A 26,977-nucleotide genomic window follows, 5' to 3' on the forward strand; every position below is an offset into this window, starting at 1 on the left:
CTCCTTCATTCCTTTCTACCTCCGTTGCTCTCACTTTGTTGCTCATAAACCCTGTGGGTGTGTTGTTGTTTTGTTTTAGTTTTTAACCATTATTCACACTCCCTCTCCATCCCGACAAAAACCAAGCCACTTTAGTCACTTTTAGCAATTAAGCCAGTGAGTGGGTCGTTAAAATGCAAGCCGATGAGCCCTGCTGCTTGGGCTAACATCTGGTCTGTTTAAACAGAGGCCACAGTCCAGCGGTTTGGGAAAGGTTGTTTCTAGAAGAATTGCTGCTTTCGGCCACCCTCCCTGTACGAACATTACTGTTCTCCCAGAAGTCAGAGGGTAGTTATCGAAAAAAAACCTACATTAAAGCTTGTTCCATGGAGGCGGTTATTAGATTTGTCTTTTCTTTCTTTTTTTCTTTGTACTATGCAGTAGCAAATATAGGGCCCTTAAGGTGACAAATGACTATTGGGGAACGGACTAAAGGTACGGTTTCCCAAAATGGCACTTGTGGTCAATAAAAAGCATTTGGTATCCTGCTGTCAGAGAGGAACCGCTGCTGTGATGGGGGGGGGGGGGACATTTGAACATTTGTCTCCCCTCGAGAAGCAACAGAGAGGGACATTTATCATACCTATCCCTGCCTCTGTGACAAACTTCAGTTGTTAAAAAAAAAAAGAAGGTCCTTGTCATGCTGTGTATATGAACACAAGCTGCCTGCAGGTGTGTGTCTGTTACTTTGCCCCACAGCGGTTGAGGTGCTTGTCATATTGTTCTATTTCTCACTCTCTCTTGTCCTTCGTTTGTCTTCCAGGAACACTGATGATCCTGAAGTCAGCCTGCAGTTACAATGCCAGTTACATCGACCGCCTCATCTCGGTGTTCATGCGCTCACTGCAGAAGATGGTGCGCGAACACCTGAGCCCCCAGCAGGCCAACCCTGGGGTCACTGAAACTAGCACAGGTACATAGACATGAATTCAGTGGAAAAATACAAGGAAGCCAAGCGCAGACAGATACATTATATCTTATTTGACAACATAAAGATCTATCATACACATATATGCATAAGGCTTTATATTGGGTTTTATTATATACAAGTTATGTAGTCCACAGGAGGTCCATAATAGATTCTGACTTCTAGTTCTTGAGTTCACCGCACATCAGTCACCATCAGAGCGCAGAGATCCATACAATTGTGCACCAGACTTCAATTACCATTTCAATTGAACTCATTTGTCAGTGCTGCAGTTACGGCTGGCTGACATGATCATGAATGCTACTGTGCATACGTATCCCCAACTCTGATCCAACAAGGGGTGTGTGTGAGGTCACTTGTACACATCACAGATGCACACTCGTATGTTGACCTTCCTCAGACTCAGTTAGAGCACAGATATCCCAGGTATCTCAGCAGTTCCTGGCTCCTGACAAAGGCTGGATCAAAAGTTATATACGTATCTATGACCCCAGCTGTGTTCTCAATAGCTTTTGTAGTCCGGTGAGATGCACTCTACAGATCTGGTCTATAGGTCTGGTTTCACAGAGAATGTTGCTCATCTCTGTATTGTCTGATGAAACAAACGGATCGTAACCTTGTGATGTTTCGCTATGGGTTTGAAAGGCTAGACACTAGTTGACATAGAACCGCTTAACGAACTTGCCTCATACGTCAGGCAGCGAAGGTAAAGAGAAGTGTTTCACAAGTGTTGTTCAAGCGCTTTAGGTTGTTTAGCTTTCTCATGACTATTACAAAATTAATCGACGTTCCCTGTCTTCTCTGAGGTTGGCTTCATCAGATTTATAGAAGTCAGGCACTACATAGTTCCTGTTGCTACTTCTCAGAAGTAAGGTAATGGCTGTAAGATGCTATCCGGGCTTTAAATTGCCCCCTAATGACTATATCGGGAAACACAGACATTTACCCTCTACTAGGCACCGTTATAGTCACTAAGACCAAAAGGCTATTTGACCAGCAAGGCCTTTGTCTCAGGATTGTTCATGTCTCACTAATCTAATAAACTTCATTTAAAGTAGTTTCAACCCGATTGTATTGTAACTGTTTAGTTGTATTTTGGCTGCTATCACTGTTAAAATATGTAAGTGCATTACCAGCTTGACTCTTGAGAAAATACATTTAAACTTTTTTTACAGCTCTTAAATTTCAGAACAGCAATAAAAACAAAAAATATATATACTTTGGTTGCTTACCAGGCTGACATTGAAGATGCACTTAACTCAACTGGTGTCTTTTATATATACTGTGGCTAATACTTTATCCACAACTGGCAACAAATACTTTCCATGAGTATTTATATCGCATTAAATAGTTTTTTTTGTTTCTTGGTTACCCTGTTCTTTTAGTGACCAGTGAGCTGGTGATGCTGAGTCTTGACCTGGTGAAGACTCGACTGTCTGTCATGAGCATGGAAATGAGGAAGAACTTCATCCAGGTCATCCTCACTTCGCTGATTGAGAAGTCACCTGACCCCAAAATCCTCCGCGCTGTCGTAAAAATAGTTGAAGAATGGGTGAAAAACAATTCTCCAATGGCTGCAAATCAGGTAAGAAACTCAGAATGTCAGACTGAAACATAATTGAGTCACACAAATACAAATATAATGTGTTAGCAGATCATCGCATTATTTCTTTGATAATAGCAAGTGTGAATCAGCACTGAATCAGCAATGTACATTTTAAAAGGTGTGAAGCCTTTAGACAAACTACAAGCAAAGCACATTTTCTAAACCCGGTGAGGTTAACATTAGCATTATACCCACAGAGGTGGCTTTTGTCTTTATTTTCTTTTAAGCTGTAGAAGGACAGCCAGCAGTAAAAGGCTGAGCTGGACAGAGAGATGCAGCTACAAGAACTAAACTGAATAGATTATCTGTGTTTTAAAATGTTCTCCTCCCTTCCTGTCATCCTTTTCCTCTGGTTTAAAGCCACTCGTTGATTTTAAAGCCACTATCACACCTTTTAACTAACATCCCTCTTTTCCACCTCCCTCCAGATGCCCAACGTACGGGAGAAGTCCATCTTGCTGGTGAAGATGATGACCTACATAGAGAAGCGTTTCCCCGATGAACTTGAGTTAAACGCCCAGTTCCTGGACCTCGTTAATTACGTCTACAGGTAATTACCGCCATTCATCACATGGCCAAATGGCCGTGCCGCTGGTGCCACGCCGCCCTTGCATCCATCTTAAAAGGAGGGATGAAGGTCGGGGGGGTGAGTCGGAGAAAGACACGGGAGGTTGGGTCAAGGAGCGACGGAAAATGGAGATGTGGAGGATGGGGTTAGGAGCATGTGTGGTGTACCATTCATCTTTTCTTTTTTTAAGAATCGAGAAAGATAGATGCAAGTGATTAGTCAGTTGGTGGTACATGAAATTAGAGGAATTCATAAGAAAATAGAAAAAAGGTGGAAAACAGCAGTTTGTCATTATGCAGAAAGGATCAGAAAGACTGGCACATTATCTATCTGCGTTGCTACCTGAGTCTTTACAGGGCTACAGTAATGTCAGGATCAAGCAAACTGTCGGGACACCCAGCAGGTGGGGGCCAGAGGGACGAGGATGTCTTCCTACCTGCTATTCATCAAACCTGGCTCTTTGTCTTTCCGTCTTCCACACATACACATTTAATCAGCCAAATGTACCCTGTATTCCTGCAGCCCATCTGCTCTTCATGTCAAAAGGCTTAAAATGAGCAGTAAAGCCATGATGGACAGCAAGTAATGATAATGGAATGATAAAGCAGCTGTGCCAGAACAATGTGTGATTAAGAGAATGGCGCAAATAGGTGCAATATGCAGCTGTGGCAGCCTTGCCTTTGTTGTTTTTATCCCAGCCTCCCTCTCTCCTTCTGTTCTGTGAATCATACCCATGAGGCCCATTTAGTGCAGCAGGATGATGTAGAAATGATGACATTTGTTATTTAAGTGTTAAATGCATGACGGTTAGTGCATTACTAACTGTGGAGTAGCCACATCAGAGATACTTAATTTTACAGAATATTCAGTGTTAACGGCCATCTCCCCGCTCTTCTGTGATCGTCAGTGTTGCACTACACGGCTGTTTAAACATGCTGGCGCCTCACGTTTGAATGTTGCTCCAAGATTACTTTTTGTGCTGTTAATATGTTCAGAATCTTGGCTGCCATATTTACATAAAAATGAGACATTGTATTCTCCTAATTAGTGGTATGCACACTTATGTCAACCGTTGCACAGAAATGAAAAAAATAGCTGTGAATATAACTTTCAGAATATTCTTTGTATTATTTTAATTTAGTCTTCTTTGCTTGTGTGACTCCTAATTGCCTGTAGGTGTGAGCATGAGTGTGATTGGTTGTCTGTCTCTGTGTTTTAGCCGTGTGATAATCTGCCGATTTGTCCAGGACGGTAATGTCCGGATGATATTAAGTAATATAATTAATTTACAAATGCATGTAACAATAGACATAGAGACTAAATCTCAAGCCTCATTAAATTGCTTCAACATGCCTGAGTGTGGTTTCAGTGGCATATGCCATACATCACTGCTATTCTCAAGGAATGTCACTAAGCCCTCAGTGTCACAGTGATTATTGTCAGTGCAGGTGCATAAAAGTTGCATAACAAAATCAAGCTCAGAGACAAAGAATTGTATTTAATACTCTAATTATTGAAGGAAGACGAGTAATTTACAGAATATCAATCTATCACCAGCTCAGATGGCAGCTTTGAAACTGACAGAGTTCAAATGGCACAAATGGTTCAAATCTCTGATGTACTCTCAACAAAAACGTTATTGATGCTCCCACTTTCTGTTATTTGATCATCATTGATCAGTTTGTACTTGATCTATTGTTTTGTCAGAAAATGTCACTTGTTTTTCCCAATTGTCTTATTGTAGTTCTGGCTCTTACATCAACACTGTCACTACTCTTAGTTAAAGCAGATGCTCCAAGTGGATTCAATATTTTAATATCAAACAGTGTTCTGCCTTCACAAATCATTCAAGTTAAAAGGGAAAAAGATGGCATGCAAGCTCTGTCAAATAAATGTTTTGTCCATCACATTATTTAGGGACGAGAGCCTTTCAGGAAGTGACATCACATCCAAGTTGGAGCCAGCCTTCCTCTCGGGACTTCGGTGCACTCAGCCACTGATCAGAGCCAAGTTCTTTGAGGTGTTCGACACCTCCATGAAGCGGCGCGTGTATGAGAGGCTGCTCTACATCTGCTGCTCTCAGAACTGGGAGGCCATGGGCAGCCACTTCTGGATCAAACAGTGCATAGAGGTAAGCCTAGTGCTGCCTCTGGTTGTTCACTAGGCCTTTCAAGCCTTTTATCCAACATTAAAAATAGTGCATTTTTCATTCAAAAGTAGTTTAATTTCAGCTACCCTCGTCATGCCGATCCGTTGTCATGTAATTTACTGTCACTGACCTTTTTTGTGTGTGCGTGCATTAGCTGCTGCTGGCAGTGTGTGAACGAAACACCATCATCGGCACCAGCTGCCAGGGATCCATGCTGCCGTCCATCACCAACGTCATCAACCTGGCTGACAGCCATGACCGCGCTGCCTTCGCCATGGCAACGCATGTCAAGCAGGAGCCACGTGAGAGTCAGACCAGCGAGACCAAGGAGGAGGTGGGACACACAGACAAACACACTCACACACACACCACAATGCTTCAAGCAAACATTAGCACGTTGTCCTATTAGGTGTGTGTTGCATGCTGTGGTCCTGAAAACAGATTAAAGCATGGCTCCTTGGCTGGCAAAGCTCTCCCAAAAGACGATTGTTTTCCTCTCTTCTCTGGCAGGATGTGGAGATAGACATAGAGTTAGCACCAGGTGACCAGACCGCCATCCCCAAGACTAAGGAGCAGGCTGAGAGAGATGCAGGCAACCAACTGCACATGCTGACAAACCGCCATGACAAGTTTCTTGACTCGTTACGGGAGGTCAAGGTAAGATTGGCCTGTACTCTGTCCAACAGTGTATTGAGGGCCTGAGAAAACTGCAATTTGGTCAGAGCTGGGGTTGGGGGAGATGATGTAGTTAACGATTTATGAAGGGGCATTTTTTGTATTATCCAAATTACCCAAGGGCCACTTCTAGCAGATAATCCAGTATGTTAGATATGTCACTTAATCATATTTTTTTCTTTTTTCCCTAATCTTTATTTCACAGAAGTTTTTGTGATCCAGCCCCCTGCTGATTTTCATCCGAGCTATAAAACGCCGACGTGTTTTTTGACATAGATCAGTTGAATACAATTACCGACCCAGTAGGATAGTAAATCAGCAGTACTCTTGAGTCCCGAAGACGGGGAACCACTGCCTTTCTGAGTCAGCAGCTGTCATCTTTTCTCTGCTCTGGTTTAGACGGGGGCCCTGCTGAACGCTCTGGTCCAGCTCTGTCACATCTCCACGCCGCTGGCTGAGAGGACCTGGGTTCAGCTCTTCCCTCGCCTCTGGAAGATCCTCTCTGACCGGCAGCAGCATGTGAGTATAACTTACTGGCATCTATCTAGTTACACCCAGAGCACAGAAGCACGCAGTTGGGGAACTTCAGTTTTATGCACACAGGACAATTTAGTATGTGTAAACATGCCGATGGTTGAGGTAGTGTTTGTAAAAAAGTCATCACATTTTCAAATAGTGTGAATATTCAATAAGCAAAAAGAAATGCATGCTTCTTTGTCATGCACCTAATGTTTTTAATGTCAACAACCAGCTATTTGATGTGATTTTGCTTGTTCGGTATTGCTAATATATTTTGAAACAGCGTTCATACTATGAGCCACACAGAATGCAACTACTGCCACTACTTTTTAAAATCTAAACAAGTCCTTTGTTTGGAAAATCCACAATGAAAATTCAGTCTCTTTGAGAATCTGAATCACAAAGACATCCCAAAGTATTTTTGTTCTTAATATACTAATATCATCCACTCTCCATATCCTTTTATGTATCTTATCAATGACGCAAGCAGACAGTAACTCTGACCTTGGCCATCCCGTTTTTGTCTCAAAACATGCAATTCTAATTAATGAGAACTGATTCATTTCTGCTTAATATGGAAACGAGAAAGCAGAGGGAGGAATGCTGTAATGAGTTTAACGAACCAGATGCATATCGAGTATTTTGAGACTCGTTGAAAGGCCTTGATTTGAAGTGATTGAGCTCTTAAATATCTAAAAGATGCAGTCATTAGAGAGATTGCTTCAAAGTGATGATATTTTCTTGTGACAGGCATGATGTCACAAATATGTCACATGTTTATTCTGATGCCTAACTCAGCTCTGCGTTTCATACCACATCAATTTATGGTGAAAATAGAATGATTACTGCTGCTCGGGATTTATTTCTTTGGGGGCGTTATTACATGGGAATTATAGAAGAGCATATTATTCTTCGGAAGGAATTTGATGACATACTGGCCTTCTCCACCACCAGCCCAATTAAAGTGACCATCAAGGCATTAATTATTCCATGCTGTCAACGGGCAGTGGAAATTACATTCATTACCAATACATCATTTATTTGTGTGTGTGTGTGTGTGTGTGTGTGTGTGTGTGTGTGTGTGTGTGTGTGTGTGTGTGTGTGTGTGTGTGTGTGTGTGTGTGTGTGTGTGTGTGTGTGTGTGTGTGTGTGTGTGTGTGTGTGTCAGTCATGATTATCGGAGCACTAACTCAGCGGTCATACTCAAAGTCTATTTGGTCCAAATGTGGTCATTCTGATAGCCTAGAGAAAGCCCGTGTAGTTTAAACAAGCAAATAATGTTATTACCTGAAATAAAAGTTCTTAATAGTCTGCATTAATTAATTAAGTCATGTTTTTTTTATACACAAACGGCCTGCATATGTACCTTCCCAGTCACTGTACTTTTTTCCTTACATCACTTTTCCTGTTTCTTACCAGCTCTCTTACTGGAAAAAAAGCATCATGTTGCATGTATAGGATGCAACATGATGCCTTTATCAATATGCTATATCAGTGCACAGCTGCTTAAGTGAAACTGGGTGGTTAAGCTCTCTCTCTCTCTCTCTCTCTCTCTCTCTCTCTCTCTCTCTCTCTCTCTCTCTCTCTCTCTCTCCAGGCTTTGTCAGGAGAAATGAGTCCTTTCCTGTGCAGTGGCAGCCACCAGGCCCAGAGGGACTGTCAGCCCAGTGCCCTAAACTGCTTTGTTGAGGCCATGTCCCAGTGTGTGCCTCCTATTCCCATCCGCCCTTGTGTGCTGAAGTACTTGGGCAAGACACACAACCTCTGGCTGCGCTCCACTTTAATGCTGGAGCAGCAGGCCTTTGAAAAGGGCCTCAGCCTGCACAACAAACCCAAGCAGAGCACAGAGTTCTACGAGCAGGAGAGCATCACCCCACCTCAACAAGTAATGTATTTTGATATACCTTTGAGCTGGCACTATCAAAGATCACATTTCTTATTTGTTGGGGGCTAATATCCTCGAATAGTTATTAACTGGACAAAGTGTTTCTTCTCTGACTTTTATTCGTCAGGAAAAGAAAATCTCAAAAAACTAAATGGATCTTAATGTGACACTCTGGCTGAACAGACAAAAACTAATCTTTGCGGGTAATAATCCTTTTCGTCCACAGTGAAGGATCTGAAAATATATTTGTCATGTATTTTTGTGTCACGGCCTCGTGTTTAAAGGCGACAATCTGCCGCTTATCTTGTTTGAACTAGACTCATCAGCAAAGCTGCTCTCGTTCATTTATAGAGCGATCACTGCAAATGTTTCAGTTTGTTTTCTGACCACATTTTATTCTACTTCTTTATAGGAGATTTTGGACTCTCTAGCAGAGCTGTACTCTCTGCTCCAAGAGGAGGACATGTGGGCCGGTCTGTGGCAGAAGAGGTGCAAATTTCCTGAGACCGCCACAGCCATTGCCTACGAGCAGCATGGTTTCTTTGAGCAGGTGAGCGAAAGCTCGAAAGGAAACCATTGGCCACTTTAAAATGAATGTATGCGCCTACTTACTATACACTGTTGCCAGTTTATTGGGTTCACCGTCCTGCAAATAAATCCTACCTCCATGAAGGTGTTATTTAACTTTATGGACTGTAATTTGTGGTGCCGTTAAATTATATTGCATTTCACTGAGAGGTGTTTCTAATCTTATCTGTTTATATCAATGAGGATTGAAAACATATTGTTGCATCAAGCAGGTTGTACTGATAATCATTTTAATAGCCTCAAAAAAGCTTTTATTAACATGCTTTATGTGTCTGTTCAGGCCCAAGAAAGCTACGAGAAAGCAATGGAGAAGGCTAGAAAAGAGCATGAAAGGAGCAACGTCTCGCCAGCCATTTTCCCAGAGTACCAGCTCTGGGAGGATCACTGGATACGGTAAGATGTCTGGATCCCAGAGGGCAGTCTTGTGTTACACATCAAGAGAGCCAGCACAGCACAAAACCAGTGTGGATTTTTACTTTAATACCTTCATATATATGCTGTGCGCCATTGATTGTTCAAACCAGATAACGTTTATTCCATTCATGACACAAATTATACAGCAGGGCACCCAGAAACCATACAATAAGAAACAAATTGAGGTCCTGCATGGAATGTATATTTTTCTTCTATAATTGTAGCATGTCGTTTTCTTTGCCGTCCTAAATATAATTTTGGCTGATATATGGGTGTGGCATAGGTGCTGCTCTTGGGGAAATATGCATCTGTCAGCAGGGATATTTACATAAAGTCCACTTTGGTCGTGATGTATCTGAATTAAAGGACTTCTTAATAACAACTTGCCCCAGTCTAGGATGACCACTATGCCTCTCCGCAGAACCAAATGACTCCTGGTCGTTTCTCTACCTGTTTAAAAACTCATTATTGTTATTTTACATAGGGTCCAAAATTAAATGTATTTGACCTCCACTATTTGGTGTATTTTACCATTCCTACCATTTATAGCATTAGACGCACATATGGCCTTCACAAATGTGGAAAATCCTGACGGTATTTTAAAAATCCAAAATGATAACCAGTGATCTTATAACCAGGCAAACCTCCCACAGTGACGGCTCCAAATGACTCACTGTGAATTGGGCAAATCAAAAAGAGATTAAATTCATTGCTAAAACGTTGTTCGGCGCAGCTGTTGCACATTTAAAAGCATACATTGTATAAAGTTGCCTCAACTTTCCCTCTCTCTTGTCTCCTTATCCAGCTGTTCTAAGGAACTGAACCAGTGGGAACCTTTGACCGAATACGGCCAATCTAAAGGCCACTCAAACCCTTACCTCATGCTCGAGTGTGCTTGGAGGGTTTCCAATTGGGCTGCCATGAAGGAGGCTCTGGTACAGGTGAGTGGTGTGCAGGCACAATGTAAAAAATTATTACTACATGTATTTATACACATGCAAACACATCTGCCCACAGTAGTGCTGTCAGTCTCCCAAAGGTTACAAAAAAAAACAACAGTTTGACAGAAAATAGAAGTTACAACCACACGTTCTCACGGACACAATCCCAGACGCAGTGGCGCCACTAGGCTAGAACCCAGTGAACCAGAGCCGTGACTCTACTTTTTCTTTTTACTCCTGGTTTCAGGTACAGTGCTGTATATTAAGCGCAGGCCTCGTGTCACTGTGAAGTATAGTTACTTGATATTGGGACCATCCACAACCCCACGCGCCCCGGGGATAATGAGAGAGCTGGCTGTAAAGCTGTGGAAATGCAGTTCAGCTTTTTGCTCTGTTAATTTATTGGCCTTGTGTTTCCTAAAACAAAGTGTAGACGGGTGGCAAGCTCGTGATAGTACCTGACATATAACAAATACTCCTGCTTTGCTCTTTCAAGGAGACTTGGAACCAATCCATTGAGCCGCTCTGTCCTAAGGTGACACCTAATTAAATTGTCTGGATGGCAGCACCAACGCCGCTATATCCCTTCCTCTGCGTTTCATTCATTCCTTCCTTCCTATGTGTTCCCATTTCCCTTTTTTTTTCTCTTACTTCTCCAACTTCTCTTCTTTACTTGGTTTTCTTTTTGTCATCACCACCCTCTCTACTTCCACCTCCATCTCTCTGCAGTTCTGCTTTTAGCGGCTAATATTTACGACAGCTGCGTGCGTGAATAATTACCCCAGCATCTGCTGCGGGGTGATTTGTTTTATGGTGGAGGAGAGGAGCAAGGCTTTCAGTTGCCTGCCTGCTCACCAGCTCAGAGGCAAAGTCCAAATGTCCCTGCTTTCGATTAAAGCTGGCTCTTTCCTGTCTCCAGGATATTCATCAAGCGTCGCCCCTGATAAGTGCGTCTAACCGGTCACTGTAATTTTCTCCGACATTGGAAGAGCATACACAAATAAACACCTATGCTTCCTCATTCTCTTGCTCTTTTCACTCTTCCTCTTTTTGGTCTTCTCACAACGTGTCTTTCTCTCACTCACTTATAAACACAGCAGCAAACCACAGGTTTGACGTAGCGGGCTCCCCTGGGCTATTGTTTGTTTAGTGTTAATGCACTCAGCGATTTAATCAATAGCAGGGCCTTTTCCTCTCCTCCGCCTCTGTGTCAGACTCGGCAGGTTGATTAGTCATTAGTACAAAAGTCCTGCTGAAACCATTCAGAAAATTAATTTGAAACAGTATTGTGTCTTTTTGTTAAATTGTGCAAGGAAAGTGTCATAGGTCTTTTCCCCTCGGATGTTTTCATTTAATTAAAACTGCCACACTGCCAACGCTGTGAAGAGTGTGCGCTATGCTGCTTGACATTATATGGCCAAACAAGCACAAGAAGATACACCAACTGTGTGTCCGTTTCCATGTTCATTCTTGTGTTTATTCTTAAATTAATCTTTTTTTATTTGCAAGTAGCAGCTACTGTCTGTTAGTGACTCGGTCAGCTGTTGCCAAAAGTATACATTTTCAATGTACTGCTCATGTGTCATGACACAAAATAGTTACAGAACTTAAGAACACAAATCGTATTACCTTAAACAACATATTTGTTGAGATCATCTTCTCAGCATTTTATCCTGTGTGCTAACAGTATGGATTTAGCTGACACAAGTAAAGCTGGATTTTCTGGAGACTGCAGATGGTAGAATAAGTAAAATACTGATTAATGAAACAAATGACAAAATATGTATGCCCTTCAGATGAATGCAAACTAACAAAACTCGCAGTGTTCTTGTGAGTCATCTTGATATGGGACAGTACTTTTCAGAACGTCAGATATAAAAACTAGTGATGGCGAGATGAAGCTTCCTGAAGCATTGAAGCTTTCCATCCAATTGGTTCGCTCATGGGCCGAAGCTTCATGGAGCTTCATTTGCTCTACTGCGCCACCAAGTGAACAATACATGTAAAACAGGCAGAGTGATCATAACGACACCATGGCTTTGGTGTGTGAAGCTTTAAATGGAATAAATTATGTTTGTGACGCCAATACATCAATTATTAACTTATTAATATTGTGTCTATCTTTATGATATAATGGCGGGGTCAAAATCAAAACTCGAAACAAATTGGGAGAGGGTTGTGATGTGACTGTGCGTCAGTGGTTAGAATATCCGACTTTCAGTCAGAGGATCGGTGTTTCGAGCCTCGGCTCCGCTAGTCCATGTTGATGTGTCCAATTTTTTTTAAAGTAAAAATAAGAACTTTTCCACAGTGCTGGGCTTTTTGAGACTATTTCGCCTGCTTTATAAAATACCCTTTCACAGGCACACATGAAGCTGGGTACAGAGAGGAAGGGGGGAATCCATTGAGTTTCGCTGCCCCTTATATTTCAAATCACACGGCAAACCCACGAACCATTTTCTGAATCAGTCACGTGGTACGGCCGGCTTGCGAGGCTTCGAATGTCACCACATACGTTATCGACACAAGCCTCGATACGCGCTTCACCAAAATCTACCTGGATTACTCGACACGCGCATCGAAGCCTCGACACGAAAGGACACATCACTAATAAAAACCTCTGCTGTACTTGAAAATGTTTTCTGGATAATTCAGTTTTGTACCTGCAATCTTTCGTTACTATACAGTTGTGTTGAGACATGGAAATTGACCTGTGCGAAATTTCCAGGTGGAGCTGAGCTGTCCAAAGGAGATGGCGTGGAAAGTGAACATGCACCGTGGCTACCTGGCCATCTGCCACCCAGAGGAGCAGCAGCTCAACTTCATAGAGCGGCTGGTGGAGATGGCATCCAGCCTGGCCATCCGGGAGTGGAGGAGGTTGCCTCACATCGTTTCCCACGTTCACACACCGCTACTGCAGGTCAGTGTACAAAATGCCTGTACATTCTCTGTTGAAAGGCTCCCGTTTGTTGTGATCAGCGCTTGAAGAGATGTCAAGAGAGCATCGGTGGCCTGAGGTGGTGTTGAGTAACTCTGATTACAGCCTCCATCTATTCACCCACTCCATTTTGTAAAATTGAGATAGATGATTAAAAATAAAATCTAAAAACTTTCAAGCCTTTTTGATTCCACCATTAGAGATTACAATAGACAGGGGCAAAGATGAAAAAGGAGAAAATTGAAAAGGGTAGAGTGAACAGAATGAGGGGACAGACAAGAAGAGAGAGAGGGAAGAAAGAGAGTTGGTTTAGAATAGCTGTAATTACTTCCCTGCCATCAGATACCATTTGATTAAATACCTGCAGTAGAATTACATTTACATGATGAATGGGACAGTCTGAATGAAGGTTAGAAATGGGCCATCAGCTGATATTAACAGATAATTGTGAAAAATATTGTATTGCCTAACTTATTTTGTTTTGGGAGATGCAAGTGGGGGGTGCGGGTTTAAGTCTTCAGTAAAGCTCTGATTCACTACATTTATCTTTTCAAAATGGGTATTTGAATTGGGTGACTACGTTCTTTGTTATTGTGTTTGTGTGTTTTGGTGTGTGCGTGTGCCCGCATATGTGCAGTCCAATTATTTACCCTAGCCGAGGGAAAACAAGCTATTTATTCCTCTACCCAGCCAAGCGGCCTGTTGTAAATCTCCATTCCAAACTCTATATCTCACATTCACGACTCCATGAGCTCAGAGAATAAGAAGCCCAGACTGTGCAAATACAGACGGGTTCAAATACCATTCGAATCAAGTTATCATCAAATCCCAGCTCTCAGCAGTGACTGACGATCGATGGATTATCACCCACACTATCGATTATGAGGGTTGGCATTAATATTGATTGATGAGTAGTTATAATGGAATGATTGATTATATGTTCACAAAGCGGCTTTGGCCCAATCAATGGGGCTTTTTTCACGGAGTGAGATAGAAGTCCTACATTATCATTTTCCCAACTCCTAGTTCTTTTCTTCTGTGCCGTATTGAAGCAGGTTAGCCATTGAAGTAATGAAGGCAGACTTTATGATTTTCCCCACAAAGGAATTTTAATGGCATAGAAGAAATACTGCTGAATGGTTCTAATGCCAAAATATTGTGTGTTTTTCTGTGGCATTTTCACAATAATAATTTAGAAGTTTCTGCTTTTAAATATTGGCCTCAGATGAGAACGTTGTGACAAAAGTGAACAATAATGTGTCAACAATAATAACGTGTTACAAGAGGCAATGAGAAGGCATTGCTTTTTTCTTCAAGCATGGCTGTCTGTAGAGGTTAATGTGTGTGGTCACTTGGATCCATCTCGTTTGTGGAGGCTTATAGGCCCCGTGATTGTCGAGTATGAGTCTTAAGCCAGTGGCCTTCAGGAGGTCAGCCTCAGCATTGTCTTTTGTCTTACTCTCTGTCAATACCCTTTATGATCATTTCATTCTCTATCTTTTACTTCACCTTTTATGTTTTTCCCTCTCTAAATGTTGCATTTTTATAGTAATTTTTTCCATTAATGCAGCAGTCTCACAGGTTTTTCTTGCCATCGCCTTTCTTCTTGTTCCTTCCATCCTCTTTGTTCTGTGGAAAACCCATCTGGGTGGAAACCCATCTTTATATATCCACCTTCTAACCATGTTACCATCCAAACTTTACTTTTACCTCCTCCTTTTACATATTTTTTCATTAAATGTATTTAGATTATTTTAGGGACGATCTTCATTGTTTGGTACACCACACACTGAAGACAACTAGAAAAAAAGGAATAAGGCGGAAATGCACAAGATATTTTTTAATGACTCAGTAGGCGCTGATTTAGCATTCATGTCAAAACACCCCAAAGCAAGCGCAATATGAACAGAACAGAAAACAAACAATTGACATGAGATAATGAGATGTCATAAATGACGAGCCACTGATTGACAGCGAATAGACAAATTCTGTGTGTAATTCAGTGCAAACTAAGCGGGACATTTGGCTTCTAGCATACATTTCTTGAGATGTGTAGACACAATTTTAACAAGATTAAGGGCAGCTGGTGGAGCCGTGTGCAGACCAAATTTTTTAAGCAGGCCACAGAATGTTAACTGTAAACAAATCGGTTATCCATTCTTAGCATGAGAAGCATTTGCCATTTGGCTGCTTCTTCAGGTCATCCACCTTGCATGCATCATAACAGTTTAAAGTTGGAGTCAAAGAGTCAAGCGAGTGTGGTCAAGATACTGTATGAAATATACAAAAAGGTCTAGAGCAGATTCTCACTCCTAATTTCCCTCCAGGCAGCACAGCAGATCATTGAGCTGCAAGAAGCGGCCCAGATTAATTCAGGGCTTCAGCCAGCGAACCTGGGCCGCAACACCAGCCTTCACGACATGAAGACTGTGGTGAAAACCTGGAGGAACCGCCTGCCCATTGTTTCTGACGACCTGTCCCACTGGAGCAGCATCTTCATGTGGCGCCAGCACCACTACCAAGGTGCGACACACACTAACAGACCCAGTGCTGTTTCTAAGCTTGAGACCAGGGATACTGAAACGCATTCATATCCACATGCATGACTTTTTACACATTGTATGGTATTACAGGTTGCCTCTCCCATGCAGACACACACTCTGTTTGCTTCTCGGCTTTTTATTAGTTCCAGTAAGGGTTCTTCTTTAAATGGGGTTGCAGAACCCCCCTCGGGGTCTCTGTACATTTCCAAATGTCAGCTCGCTAAAACTCTCTCGTTGCAGCACACACACACACACACACACACACACACTCACACTCACTCTAATACTCACACACACACACATATTTAACTTGCTCAGTACTCTCACCTGCAGTGACTTTAAAACCATTCAGAGAGGCAGCCACTGCAAAATGTGATGTCTCAAGCAACTTGAGCTCCGTGTGAGGCGCTGAAATAATGATATATATGGCTGTGCAGCACCATGCCAATAAAATCCACTTCATTTATACCTGACAGCCTTCAAGCCTATGTTAAAGTAAAATGGAATTTCCTTGATGAAATTCCTAGCCATGGTCTATTTACTGTTCAATACGTTTAGTGTCCCCAGTGCCCTCCTCTGCGTTATGACAGCAGAGCTTTCAGAGTGCTAGACGACCCGTGATGTTCATATTGCTCTCAGCTTCACTATTTTTGCTTACGTCTTCAAGTATTACACTTGTATAAAGACAAGAGTACTGTATCAGGACAAAATGTTTTATCGTTTTGTCTTTGTCCACAGCCATAGTGACGGCATATGAGGCGAACACGCAGCATGATCCAAACAACAACAATGCCATGTTGGGAGTTCATGCCTCGGCTTCTGCTATCATTCAGTACGGCAAGATAGGACGCAAACAGGTACTGGTTTAGTCTCATGAGCCTTTTTAGTCACGTAAAGTCAAAATAAGTGTGAATCAATAAGCAATATTAAGTTCAACATTAGTTTTTCTTGTGTTTATGAAACCATGACCCACCTGTCTCCCCAGGGTTTGGTGAATGTGGCGCTGGACATTCTGAGTCGTATCCATACCATCCCCACAGTGCCCATTGTTGACTGCTTCCAGAAGATCAGACAGCAGGTCAAATGTTATTTGCAGCTGGCTGGTGTCATGGGCAAGAATGAGTGCATGCAGGTAAGTACCCATAATTCTGTGATGTTACTGATGGAAAAAAGCTTTCAGTGATACAACTTCACCACAAACAGTAGTTGCAAGTAATAGTTGTCATCTCAAAACATTTGAGCCCCAAGATTGTTTGGTAGAATTGTGCCCCTAATTAGTAATATATTACAATTGTGACTGTTAGTCACGTTCAAAATCACTCTTGGTTATATTAGCTTGTAAGTAACTCGTGCAATATTTTATTAGCAAAATCACTCTCTAGAAAGGGCACACATCATTTAGTCTGTTCCGGCTAATTATGTGTGATCAAAACATGATAAATATATCGCGCCCATGTGACACCTGCACCATAATGCAGCACAGCTGCAAGGCATTTGGACCGTGGTAATGCATGTGCCAATTTGAAATGGGCCAGCCCCTACTGAAGAATAACACATTTGATGCATTTAGTGTGATTTAAGTACATGGGTTGATTTCTGTTTGCAGTAGCTGGAGGTGTAGTTAGCGGTTGTTGAGTGGGCAAAAATGTTAAGAGCAAGTGTTTGGGGTGACTCTAGGTGACAAGTTATAGCAGGGAGACTTATAACAGAATGTAACTCAGGAGCTTGCTCTTAAGCCCATGGAGTACTCTGATTAATAGAAGCAGTTCAGTGCACCGTAAGTCATTATAAGTGCCAGCAGACACTCTTCTCTCTCTCTTCTATCTCATCTCCTCTGGTTCTCTCTGTCTCTCGCTCCCGCCACACATCGTTTGTCACAGCAGTACGTAGGGGACACCTAATCAGAGGCTCGCCATAATGGAAGTTTAGTTCCCTTAACACCTTCTTTCTTACTTCTTAATGAACACCGAGCAGTTTGTTTGTTTTTCACCTGTGATTATGGCCCCGTCTAAAACAGAATGTCGTGGTATCTTTTTTGCGATTCTTCTCCCATGCGGCGACGAAGGTTTCTTAACTGCAGTTTGGTTTGAAATTTAAAACTCTGTTTACCACTTCCTTGTCTGTTAGGGTTTGGAGGTGATAGAGTCGACCAACCTGAAGTACTTCACCAAGGAGATGACGGCTGAGTTCTACGCTCTGAAGGGCATGTTCCTGGCTCAAATCAACAAGTAAGTCCATGAGTGCTCCAGTAGTCATCCACTAGCTTTCAGCTTTGCACAAGCATTTTCACATTTTAGGCAAATTTAGATTGGTTTCTTTTCCCTTTTTTTGTTTTTTACAATCTGAATCTACCATTCTGTCTGTCATTGTCTTTCCTTTGTCCCTTAACCCTGCGTGGGTGTCTTATCCTGTACGTGGAAGTCATATTTAATGTGCACTTCTGACGTACCTATGAGATTATGTTACTGGTATCCCTGTGACGTGGCATTAACGTTAATGCATTGTAATCTATGTCATCAGTTTGTGACAGTGTCAGTAATGTGTTTTTGGCTGCAGGGGTTGCCGGTGTTGCATTCGACTGCTCTCCGTGGTTTGCTGGGTCGCACATACCCGCAGTCTTTAACACCCGCTCCCCTTCAGCAACCCCCTTTTTCACCCGTCATCTTTGATGTGACATGGCGTCCTCAGGGGTGAAAGACAAATTGAGGAAGGCTTATTAAATGTATATGCAGCTCAATAATTAACTGGAGGCAATTTGCAGGAATCTCTGGGATCAGCAGAACTTGCCTCTACCTCAGCAGGCTTTATTGCAATCATTATGTTTCCCCTACACTGGAGGGTGTGTGTGTGTGTGTGTGTGTGTGTGCGTGTGCGTGTGCGTGTGCGTGCGTGTGCGCTAAGGATTTGGGGATCATTCAATTAAACGGGTGTCAGAGATTTGACAGTCTGTTGGGTGCCAGTGCTCCTGTTGAGCCGGGTAGTAGAAACTGTTAATGTACTTTTACACTGGCAAAGTGACTGAGGCAACCCCATTAAGTATTACTGGTGGGTCTTCGACTCTGACTCCCATAGCAATCAAGCTCCCATTTCTTAATCACATGCCAAAATGCCTTTTATAATAACACATTTTAATTGATTGACTTGGGAGACATGTCAATGAAAGTTAGCGCCAGAGTAGTTTTTGGAAGCGCTGCTAAAATGGAGGCCCATTTACCAACTTTGGCTCTGTAAGATTTTTCCATTGAGAGTTCTGTCTGTCTCCTTGTTTGGACTGCAGGGTAGTGCGTCTCAGGGTGCCGCTTGCATCTTATTTGTTAATCAATGGCGTGTAACAATTATTCAGACTGCGTGCCAACGTTGAGGTTTGAAACAACTCGGCGTGGTGAAAACGGCTGATTCAGAATATATTTCCCTGTCAGCATAAATAGTGCAGTCTAAACTTGGGTCTCCTGCCAGATTTCCCCTGTCTATTTATTTGCCTGCTATTTAACAGTTTCTGAATTGAATACTCAAGTGAGTTGTACCATCCTCAAATTTTCAAGTTAATCAGCCTGCAGATTTCTCCAAGACCTAGCAATGCTCTTCAGTCAATGGTTTGTTATACAGATATATATAGCCATTACACAGAGGTTTTTTTCTTCTTACCTTGCCTCTCTGTCATTTCTGATAAAATAGGAAGATGTTAAGCTCATATGTCACCCAGTATTACATTGATTGATCTGCACAGTATGATGAGGTTGGGTTCAACTCATATTACAATATAACAAAGTGCCTAAACCCTTGGTGACATTAATTCATGCTGGGTTAAATACTTACTCTGTAATGCTGATGGGAAAGGCCTTGGAAGATTACAGCAAATGAAATATTGTGCTTATTGATGTGTAGTACATAATTCAGAATGCGATTCTCGCCCACTCCATCTTTTTCTTTCGCTCCTTCAACTCTGCTCTTCATCCATCTCCAACCCTCCTGCCTCTCTTCGGTGTCCCTCCCTCCTTTTGTATCTATTTTTTTCTCTCCGACTTCCCTTTTAACTCATTCCTACTTCCTCCCCTTCACCGCGGCCTACCACCCTTTGCTCACTTGCCCTTCACTTGTCTGTCCATCACGCCAACACTTCTCACCTTCCCTCCGTTTTTTTGTTCCAGGTCAGAGGAGGCAAATAAGGCCTTTTCAGCTGCTGTTCAGATGCACGACGTCCTGGTGAAGGCCTGGGCCATGTGGGGTGACTACCTGGAGAACATCTTCGTCAAGGACCGACAGCTCCACTTGGGAGTCTCAGCCATTACCTGCTACCTCCACGCCTGCCGCCACCAAAATGAGAGCAAGTCCCGCAAATACCTAGCAAAGGTGAGAAGGGATCTGAGAAGAGGGCCTTTTGTGTGATTACCCACGTTCAACATGGGAGGCAAAAATGTATTGTGAAATGCTAATACTGACATCAATACAACTGTTGTGTGTTTATCTATTGCTATCAGTTTTTATGAGGACAATAGAGGACCATACTTTTTTTTCTTTTTTTTTAAACTAGCATGTCAACAACCACTCCTGCACCTAACCCCTGTTTCTTTAAGACGGTAGCTTCAGTCCTTTTGTCAGATAGTCACTTTTATTTCCATAGTTTTCTGACTCAATCCAGTCTCGACACTATTGTTGTTGATAAGGAGAAATACTTTGACCCTTTGCCACGTGTACCAGCAGCGAGTAGTAATTTGATTGATTACAGTCCAGCGATGGACGGCGTGAATGGGTTCCCACACTGGTGGAGTGAAGGCCATCCTCTGGCATGGGTGTGTTAACGGACTAAGGGCCTCCCCTGATACGCCAATCTCATGACCCTCTACATGGACGGACCTTTCAGATCAATGTTACCATACTTAACAGTTGAGTAAGCCCTGTGGGGGAGTTAAAGAGGTGGACTCCTTGCTAACAAGCATCCCACCTTTTTACACAGACCAACTTATTTACTACAGCCACTCCAGTCCTTCCAGACGTTTGCAAAGAAAGACCTCTATTTGCTCTTATTTGAGGTAAAGCACTGAGACATGCTGTGTTCGGCCATCATTCTGTTCTCAGGTGAGGTTCTCAATGTCAGATCAAGTGACAAAATGAAAGAAAATTGCAGATTTGGGTAAATTCTTAGAAAGATTTGTTAAAAGACTTGGGGATTTTTACATTATTTATTAATGAGCTGGAGGGGGCTGAGAGGCAGAAACAAAACTGCTTGGTGTGTCTCTGCTCTTAAAGACTCAAATGAGTCACATTAGTGAAATTCATCCTGATGGGAAAAAAACAGCTACCTCTACGTGTCAGGCTGAATACATAATAAACATGGTCTTGCCACATCCAGCGTTGGCATTCGGCATTGCTGTCATTATCTGTTCTAATGTCGGCTACAAGCTTCACATTCCAATTAGCTGTGTTTCTGGTGACCCCCACCCAGCCTCTTGTAATGTGCTGCCAAGCCTGGTTGGCAATGCTTCGTCCTGATGGGTGAAGTGAGATGACCAGTCATTATCAGTAATTATACACAATCAGTGTATCCGGGGTGGCTCGCCGAAGAGAGCCCGGGGATGTTGAGAGGGGTTAATGTCTTCATCATAATGTAGATGCACACACAAGCACACAAGGGGAGGAGAGATCACGTCCATCCACATTGGCTCAGCTTTGATTATAGTAACGGTTGCCAAGATGTACTCGTTCTTTGCTCTGCAGCCCTCCTCCTGCTGTGAGCAGAGCCAGGGAAGCAGCAAGGGTCTGATTGATGATAGAGACCTTACCTCTTGTAACTTGGTGTCTAAATATAGTTAGTTTATGGGACATTTTATTTTGGCTGCCTTAAGTGTTGCATTTGTTTGTTTGCTCCTCGTTTTCTTACCCGTCTCTCCATCTGCCTCCTGATGTGTTCAATATAGCTGCTTCCTATCAGCCGGATCCTTCAGAGCCACGCTTTCTCCCACTGTTGTTATGCGGACCAAATATTTTCCTTTCCAGTCCAGTAACTCCAGCAGCTTAGATAACCTTTTACTAACCGGTTGTATGAAAGTGTATGAGGAAATGGCCGTGCGTCTCACTTGGTTAATTACCACAGTAAATATTGTAAACTTGAGTTCATGGTTTCAATCATTAGTTTTAAGTTTTCTTCAATACAGCCTTGTGTTCATTTTGTCAATTATGGTCCAGTTTAGAGTAAAATAGACCCTACAGCAGGGTACGGTCTAGGGCGGGCTACCTTGTGAGCGGGTCATTTCTACGACGTTGTCCGGTCTTGATTTTGTCTTACAACTTCTTTTGTTGTTTCTGTTTTTTATCTGCTGTTTTTTCTGGAAAGCACAACGTAACCTTGATGATAATAAAATGTATCACCTTCCTCAAATGTTTCTTTTTCTTGTTTCATCTGCAGGTGTTGTGGCTACTTAGCTTTGATGACAAGAACACTCTGGCAGATGCTGTAGACAAGTACTGCATTGGAGTCCCGCCCATCCAGTGGTTGGCATGGATACCGCAGCTCCTGACCTGCCTAGTTGGTTCAGAAGGCAAACCTCTGCTCAACTTAATCAGCCAGGTGAGGCCTTTACAACACTCCCTACCCCAGAGCCAGATCTAGATCCCCATTGGACTTCAGCCAAAATGCTCTTGGTCTCTGTTCCCAACTCTATAAATGAAACCATGTGTCAAACAGCTGCGTCAAATAATACTAACATTTAGTAAATGCATGTCCCTCTCCTTGTTGCCTTTCCATTTTGTGGTCTTCAGTTTCATGTCTGGATGTCTGCGCCACCCATCAGTCAGTTTATTTTTTGCTCTTGGCTTCTTTCAACCATTTGGGGCAGCACATCTGGCTGGTGTGTGTGTGTGCATTAGCGCTCATGCACGTCTTTCTAATCGAGATAAATTAACTGCATTCACGCCAAAGTGGCCTCTCTCCTGCTTCCTATTTACCAAATTAAGCATTCAAATTCTTTTACTGTCCCTTTTACAGCAATTTATTGGCTTTCACCAGTCCCTGGTGAATTGGTTTTTAAATTATTTGTTCAAGAAATGATTATAAAGCTAATATCGTACGCATCCGCACTGCGGGAACAGAGCTCGTAATTAAACCGAAGACTAATTTGCTTTGCTTAATGGAGTATTATTTCCACACAATTTGAAAAGGGTGATCTTCAAAGAGTAGTCTGCTATAACAAACAGCCCTCCTCTCAGCAGAGCAGCAATGGTGTGTGTATATAGAGGATATATGGAAAAGGATAAAGAGAAGTGAGGGAAAGATATGGTTTCAGAATACAAGTGGGCGGTGTAAGACATTCATGTAGTATCACGGAAAGACGGAGTGCATGATGATGTTAGGATTACTTTTTTTTTTTTAACATACAGATAGAGAGGTAGCATCACTGTGATGGTCGGTTGTTGAGCTCATTAACAAGCTGGCTCAATGCACGTTAGCTGTTCAATAAATGAACACCGCAATATAAACATACTGGATTATTTGCAATTATGTTATGTGGGAATCTAACTAAAGGAGTGCTTCTCAAATGGGGGATACTAGTACTGCTGAAGGCTCCCCCGGTGTGTGTATATACAGTAAAATATAAAATATGCACATTTAAAGAAAAAGAGAAAGAAAGAAACATGCACTTTATTATTCCCCTTGGGTCACTTGAAACGTAGTTGTTACAAGGCTCAAAGTTGTGACCTCTTAGTTACAGTTGAGTCACATAAAGCAGCACCTGCCGTTTCCATGTATATATGAATAAATGTCAATGGGGGACTGTAGAGATTTTCCAATTATGAAGATCCAGTCCTCCCTTTGGTCTGCCTCACCATCCCGTAATGAGTGAAGGGCAAAAGGTTAACACCCTTTCCTTCACCCCCTTTGTATGGAGAGAGAAAACCGCATTTTAATGCATGGCAGTCTTTGTCTCTGCCCCTCACCTGAATTATTTAGTTTCTCCGCATCGGCGGGATGTTTAAAAAAACGTAAGGTAAAATATTGATGAAGGTGAGGAGAAGAGCGCCTGGGGGCAGGCGGGAAGATGAATCAGAAGTTAACAGAGCAGCTCAACACCCCACCCCCTCACGGGCTCCCAGCCTCTCCCGCTGCCCTCTTCCCCTCGACCCACCTCAGCCTCGCCAAATATGACATTTCTTATCTTCCCATTAGCGAGTTGATCTCTGGTCCCCCCTCTGCCTCCCTTCCTCATCTTTAATGCTGTGGTTAGCTGCCACTTAGATCTTCCAGTTAGAGTCTCTTCATTTCTCAATAGAGTATTTTTCACTTCTAAATCTGTCTCTCTTCCCTCTGTTTTTAAGCACTGTGAAAAGGAGGATCAGGAAAAATACACATTTGCTATAAATGCAATATAGAAAATAAAGAAATATGAGAGATAAAGAGAAGGCCGTGTGCAGAATACTGTGTGTGTATGTATAGGTTGATGCAAATGTGCCTTTATTTAACTTCACATATCTACAGTGCATAGTTTCCATATATGTATAAACTTAACAGATGGGTAGTTTAAACATTTCTGCATATTAGCAGGAGGAGTTTTTCTTCACTGTGTCCGTTAGCACTGGAAGCATCGTACAGATGCACTTTAGCCACAAAAGGGCCGTTTTAAAACCTTTTGGTGGTGGCTGAAGGTGCTCCATAGCTTCATCAGCTCACCACTGAGGAAGTGGTGCGTGTTTACCAAAGGTTTGATAATAGTAGTTGCTCTTTTGAATCTTCTCCAGGCTTAAACCTGCAACAGCAGCAGTCTCTTTCTCCAGTTAGTTAATTCTATCGGTCTCACTTGCCTTTACAGCTGAGTCTCTTAAATAATTTTAGACATGTCCAGATTTGGAACAGCTCTTGTTGTATTCCACTTAAAGGAGAATTACAGCATGTTCGAGATATGTGTGGGCCGACCCATTCTGACTCTCGGCATCTTTTAACCGGAGCTAGTTCTTGCCTAAACTTGATTTGTGCACTTTGAGAACCCCTCTGAAGGCCTGAGGAAGATGTCAGAGCAGCGTGAATAGAGTCCGAGAAAGATTACAGTTTCTCAAATCCATTTAGCCTGAGGCTGAAGTATGGCGGAAAAAATGATTCTTCTCTTTCGTTCGTTCGTTCTTTCTTTCTTTCTTTCTTTCTCTCTCTCTCTCTCTTGTATCCCTCTCATCCACCACTATCCATCTTAGGCCCAGTATTAGTCATACTGAAGTTATGTTGTTGAGAGGAGGAGGTATCCCTTTCTGCCCTGCAGGCGCATAGAGGGTCTGGAAGGATCAAGTAGCTTTGTAATTGCAGCCTGTGAAATTGTGCCCCGAGACCTGAGAGAACTTTGTGGTTTGATCTTCCACCAATATCCTAGTCGCAGATCAAAAATGTTGTTTTACTATCTGCTTATTGTTTTTTTAACTAATTAGTAATAGTTTTTATCACTTTTGAGAACAGGGTGTACCATAGCGAAGAGGAACATGAGTTCTCACATTATACAGAAACCTGCCCATATTTTCTAAAACATGCATTTAGAGATGAGACTTAGCTGCAGATCACTATTGTCAGCTTGCTCAAATTTTAGGGAGCTTTGTCACAGCTCATTTTCTACCTTTAGGCACTCTCTTGGCAGTCACACTGATAGCCAAATGTCACACAAATATATCAGTGTTGAGTCTACCTCTCTCATTCAAAGTGTGATTCCTTTACAGCAGGGGTCTCAAACTCATGGGCCAATATTTTGTGGCCCCCTACTTGACATCAAAGTATAGTGTTAGTGCGGCCCGCGCGTTTTTCTGTAAGATAACGTTTACTGGACGTTTCTATTAATAGCTCCGTGAAAAAACGGAGTAGAAAAAAGATTCAGATGCTGCTAGATGCGCCAAAGTCCGGAGGTTCCGCCCCACTTCTGTGTGATCATACGTGCCTCTCATAGGAAAACCAGACATGACTGGACCATTTCTGAGAGAATTGCCTCCATCCTCCTCCAAAAGTGATCAGTCGGGTAATGCACCTCTTTGGAAGCATATATCTGTGAGAAAACTTTCTCGACTATGAACTTTAATAACTGCAAGTACAGGTCCAGGCTTAGTGATGCCTATCGTGAAGCTGTACTCAGGGTTCCACTGTGACCTGGTTTAGGGTCAATGTGGCTCAGCTGTGTGAGCAGAAGCGCTGCCAGGTGTCTGGCAAGAAATAGAATAAAATACAAATGTATTCAGGTTTTGCATTTGTTGGTTCGGTGCAGTTTCAAGAAGTTATTAAAAAATATATATATATATATTTGCACTGTTAAAAACTATTATAAAAATGTATAGAAACTGCTGGTTGCCTTTTTTTTATGACGAAAATATGTTATGAATGTAAAAAAAAATATTGCGCTTTTATGTCTGGCCCTCTGATGAGATCACAATACCAGTCGGTGGCCCCAAGCCGAATTCAGTTTGAGACCCCTGCTTTACAGTATCTGTGTGTGATGCGCTCTTATGTATTGGAATGTCCTTTTGGTGACCAGTGTTGAATTGATATTGTGGCCGCATAAAGGGCCGTTTGAGAATCTGTTCAGTCTCTAATGCATGTTCAAGACGATTAACATATTGGCATCTGAGCTGGCAGCACTACATGGAGGGATGGTGAATGAAAGAAAACCTTCAGCTGGGTGAATTGGCCTTGCTTTCGATTTGTGCATTATTCTCAAAAGGAAGACTGACCCGTCATGTCCTGTCACATGATAAAGTGAACTGTGTAAACCACGTTTAGTGCCCAGTGTAACATTAAACACCCGTTCAGATCAAACCATGATGAACTGAAGAAGACAAAATGTTCCGGCACGTGGCTATTTTCTTCTTCTTTTTGAAACATTGATTCTCAGTTCATTAGTCAAAGTGATTTAGCTTTGATGCTGTACAACAGGATACGCAGCGAACTAACTCCATCTTTTCAACGAACTGTGTGACCTAAAACAGACTCATGAATTTTACACCACACTCAATACACCGGCTACATCATTATCAAAGGAACCCGACTCCACCAAGTTTGAGGTGAATTTGCAACTTGGAATCTCTTCTGTCCTTACTTCAACCATTGAAGCTTTCCAATGTTGTCAGTGACCTTTCTTGAAAGTCTTGAGGGCAATATCATCATCAATCACATGCAGTTTTGTAATTCAGCCATGACGCGTTTTTAACTTCTCTAACTCCCCTGATTTG

The 26,977-nt window shown here is 42.3% G+C and overlaps 1 protein-coding gene across 2 annotated transcripts in view; it reads left to right on the forward strand.

Annotated features, from left to right (window-relative positions):
- The window catches only part of trrap (transformation/transcription domain-associated protein), a gene marked incomplete at its 5' end in the record, with an annotated part of 79,927 nt that overhangs the window by 36,541 nt on the left and 16,409 nt on the right, over positions 1 to 26,977 (forward strand). For both annotated transcript variants that reach the window (XM_079237544.1, XM_079237545.1), the window contains 18 exons: positions 803 to 952; positions 2,353 to 2,552; positions 3,002 to 3,123; positions 5,059 to 5,272; positions 5,445 to 5,624; positions 5,801 to 5,947; positions 6,365 to 6,484; positions 8,082 to 8,369; positions 8,782 to 8,919; positions 9,238 to 9,350; positions 10,177 to 10,312; positions 13,041 to 13,232; positions 15,578 to 15,773; positions 16,532 to 16,650; positions 16,779 to 16,925; positions 17,921 to 18,021; positions 19,942 to 20,143; positions 22,197 to 22,358. In XM_079237544.1, coding sequence (XP_079093670.1) covers positions 803 to 952; positions 2,353 to 2,552; positions 3,002 to 3,123; positions 5,059 to 5,272; positions 5,445 to 5,624; positions 5,801 to 5,947; positions 6,365 to 6,484; positions 8,082 to 8,369; positions 8,782 to 8,919; positions 9,238 to 9,350; positions 10,177 to 10,312; positions 13,041 to 13,232; positions 15,578 to 15,773; positions 16,532 to 16,650; positions 16,779 to 16,925; positions 17,921 to 18,021; positions 19,942 to 20,143; positions 22,197 to 22,358 — 2,927 coding nt within the window. The remainder of the gene's footprint in view (positions 1 to 802; positions 953 to 2,352; positions 2,553 to 3,001; positions 3,124 to 5,058; positions 5,273 to 5,444; positions 5,625 to 5,800; positions 5,948 to 6,364; positions 6,485 to 8,081; positions 8,370 to 8,781; positions 8,920 to 9,237; positions 9,351 to 10,176; positions 10,313 to 13,040; positions 13,233 to 15,577; positions 15,774 to 16,531; positions 16,651 to 16,778; positions 16,926 to 17,920; positions 18,022 to 19,941; positions 20,144 to 22,196; positions 22,359 to 26,977) is intronic.

The sequence above is a fragment of the Taurulus bubalis genome (assembly GCF_910589615.1).
Source record: "Taurulus bubalis genome assembly, chromosome: 2".
Lineage (NCBI taxonomy): Eukaryota > Metazoa > Chordata > Actinopteri > Perciformes > Cottidae > Taurulus > Taurulus bubalis.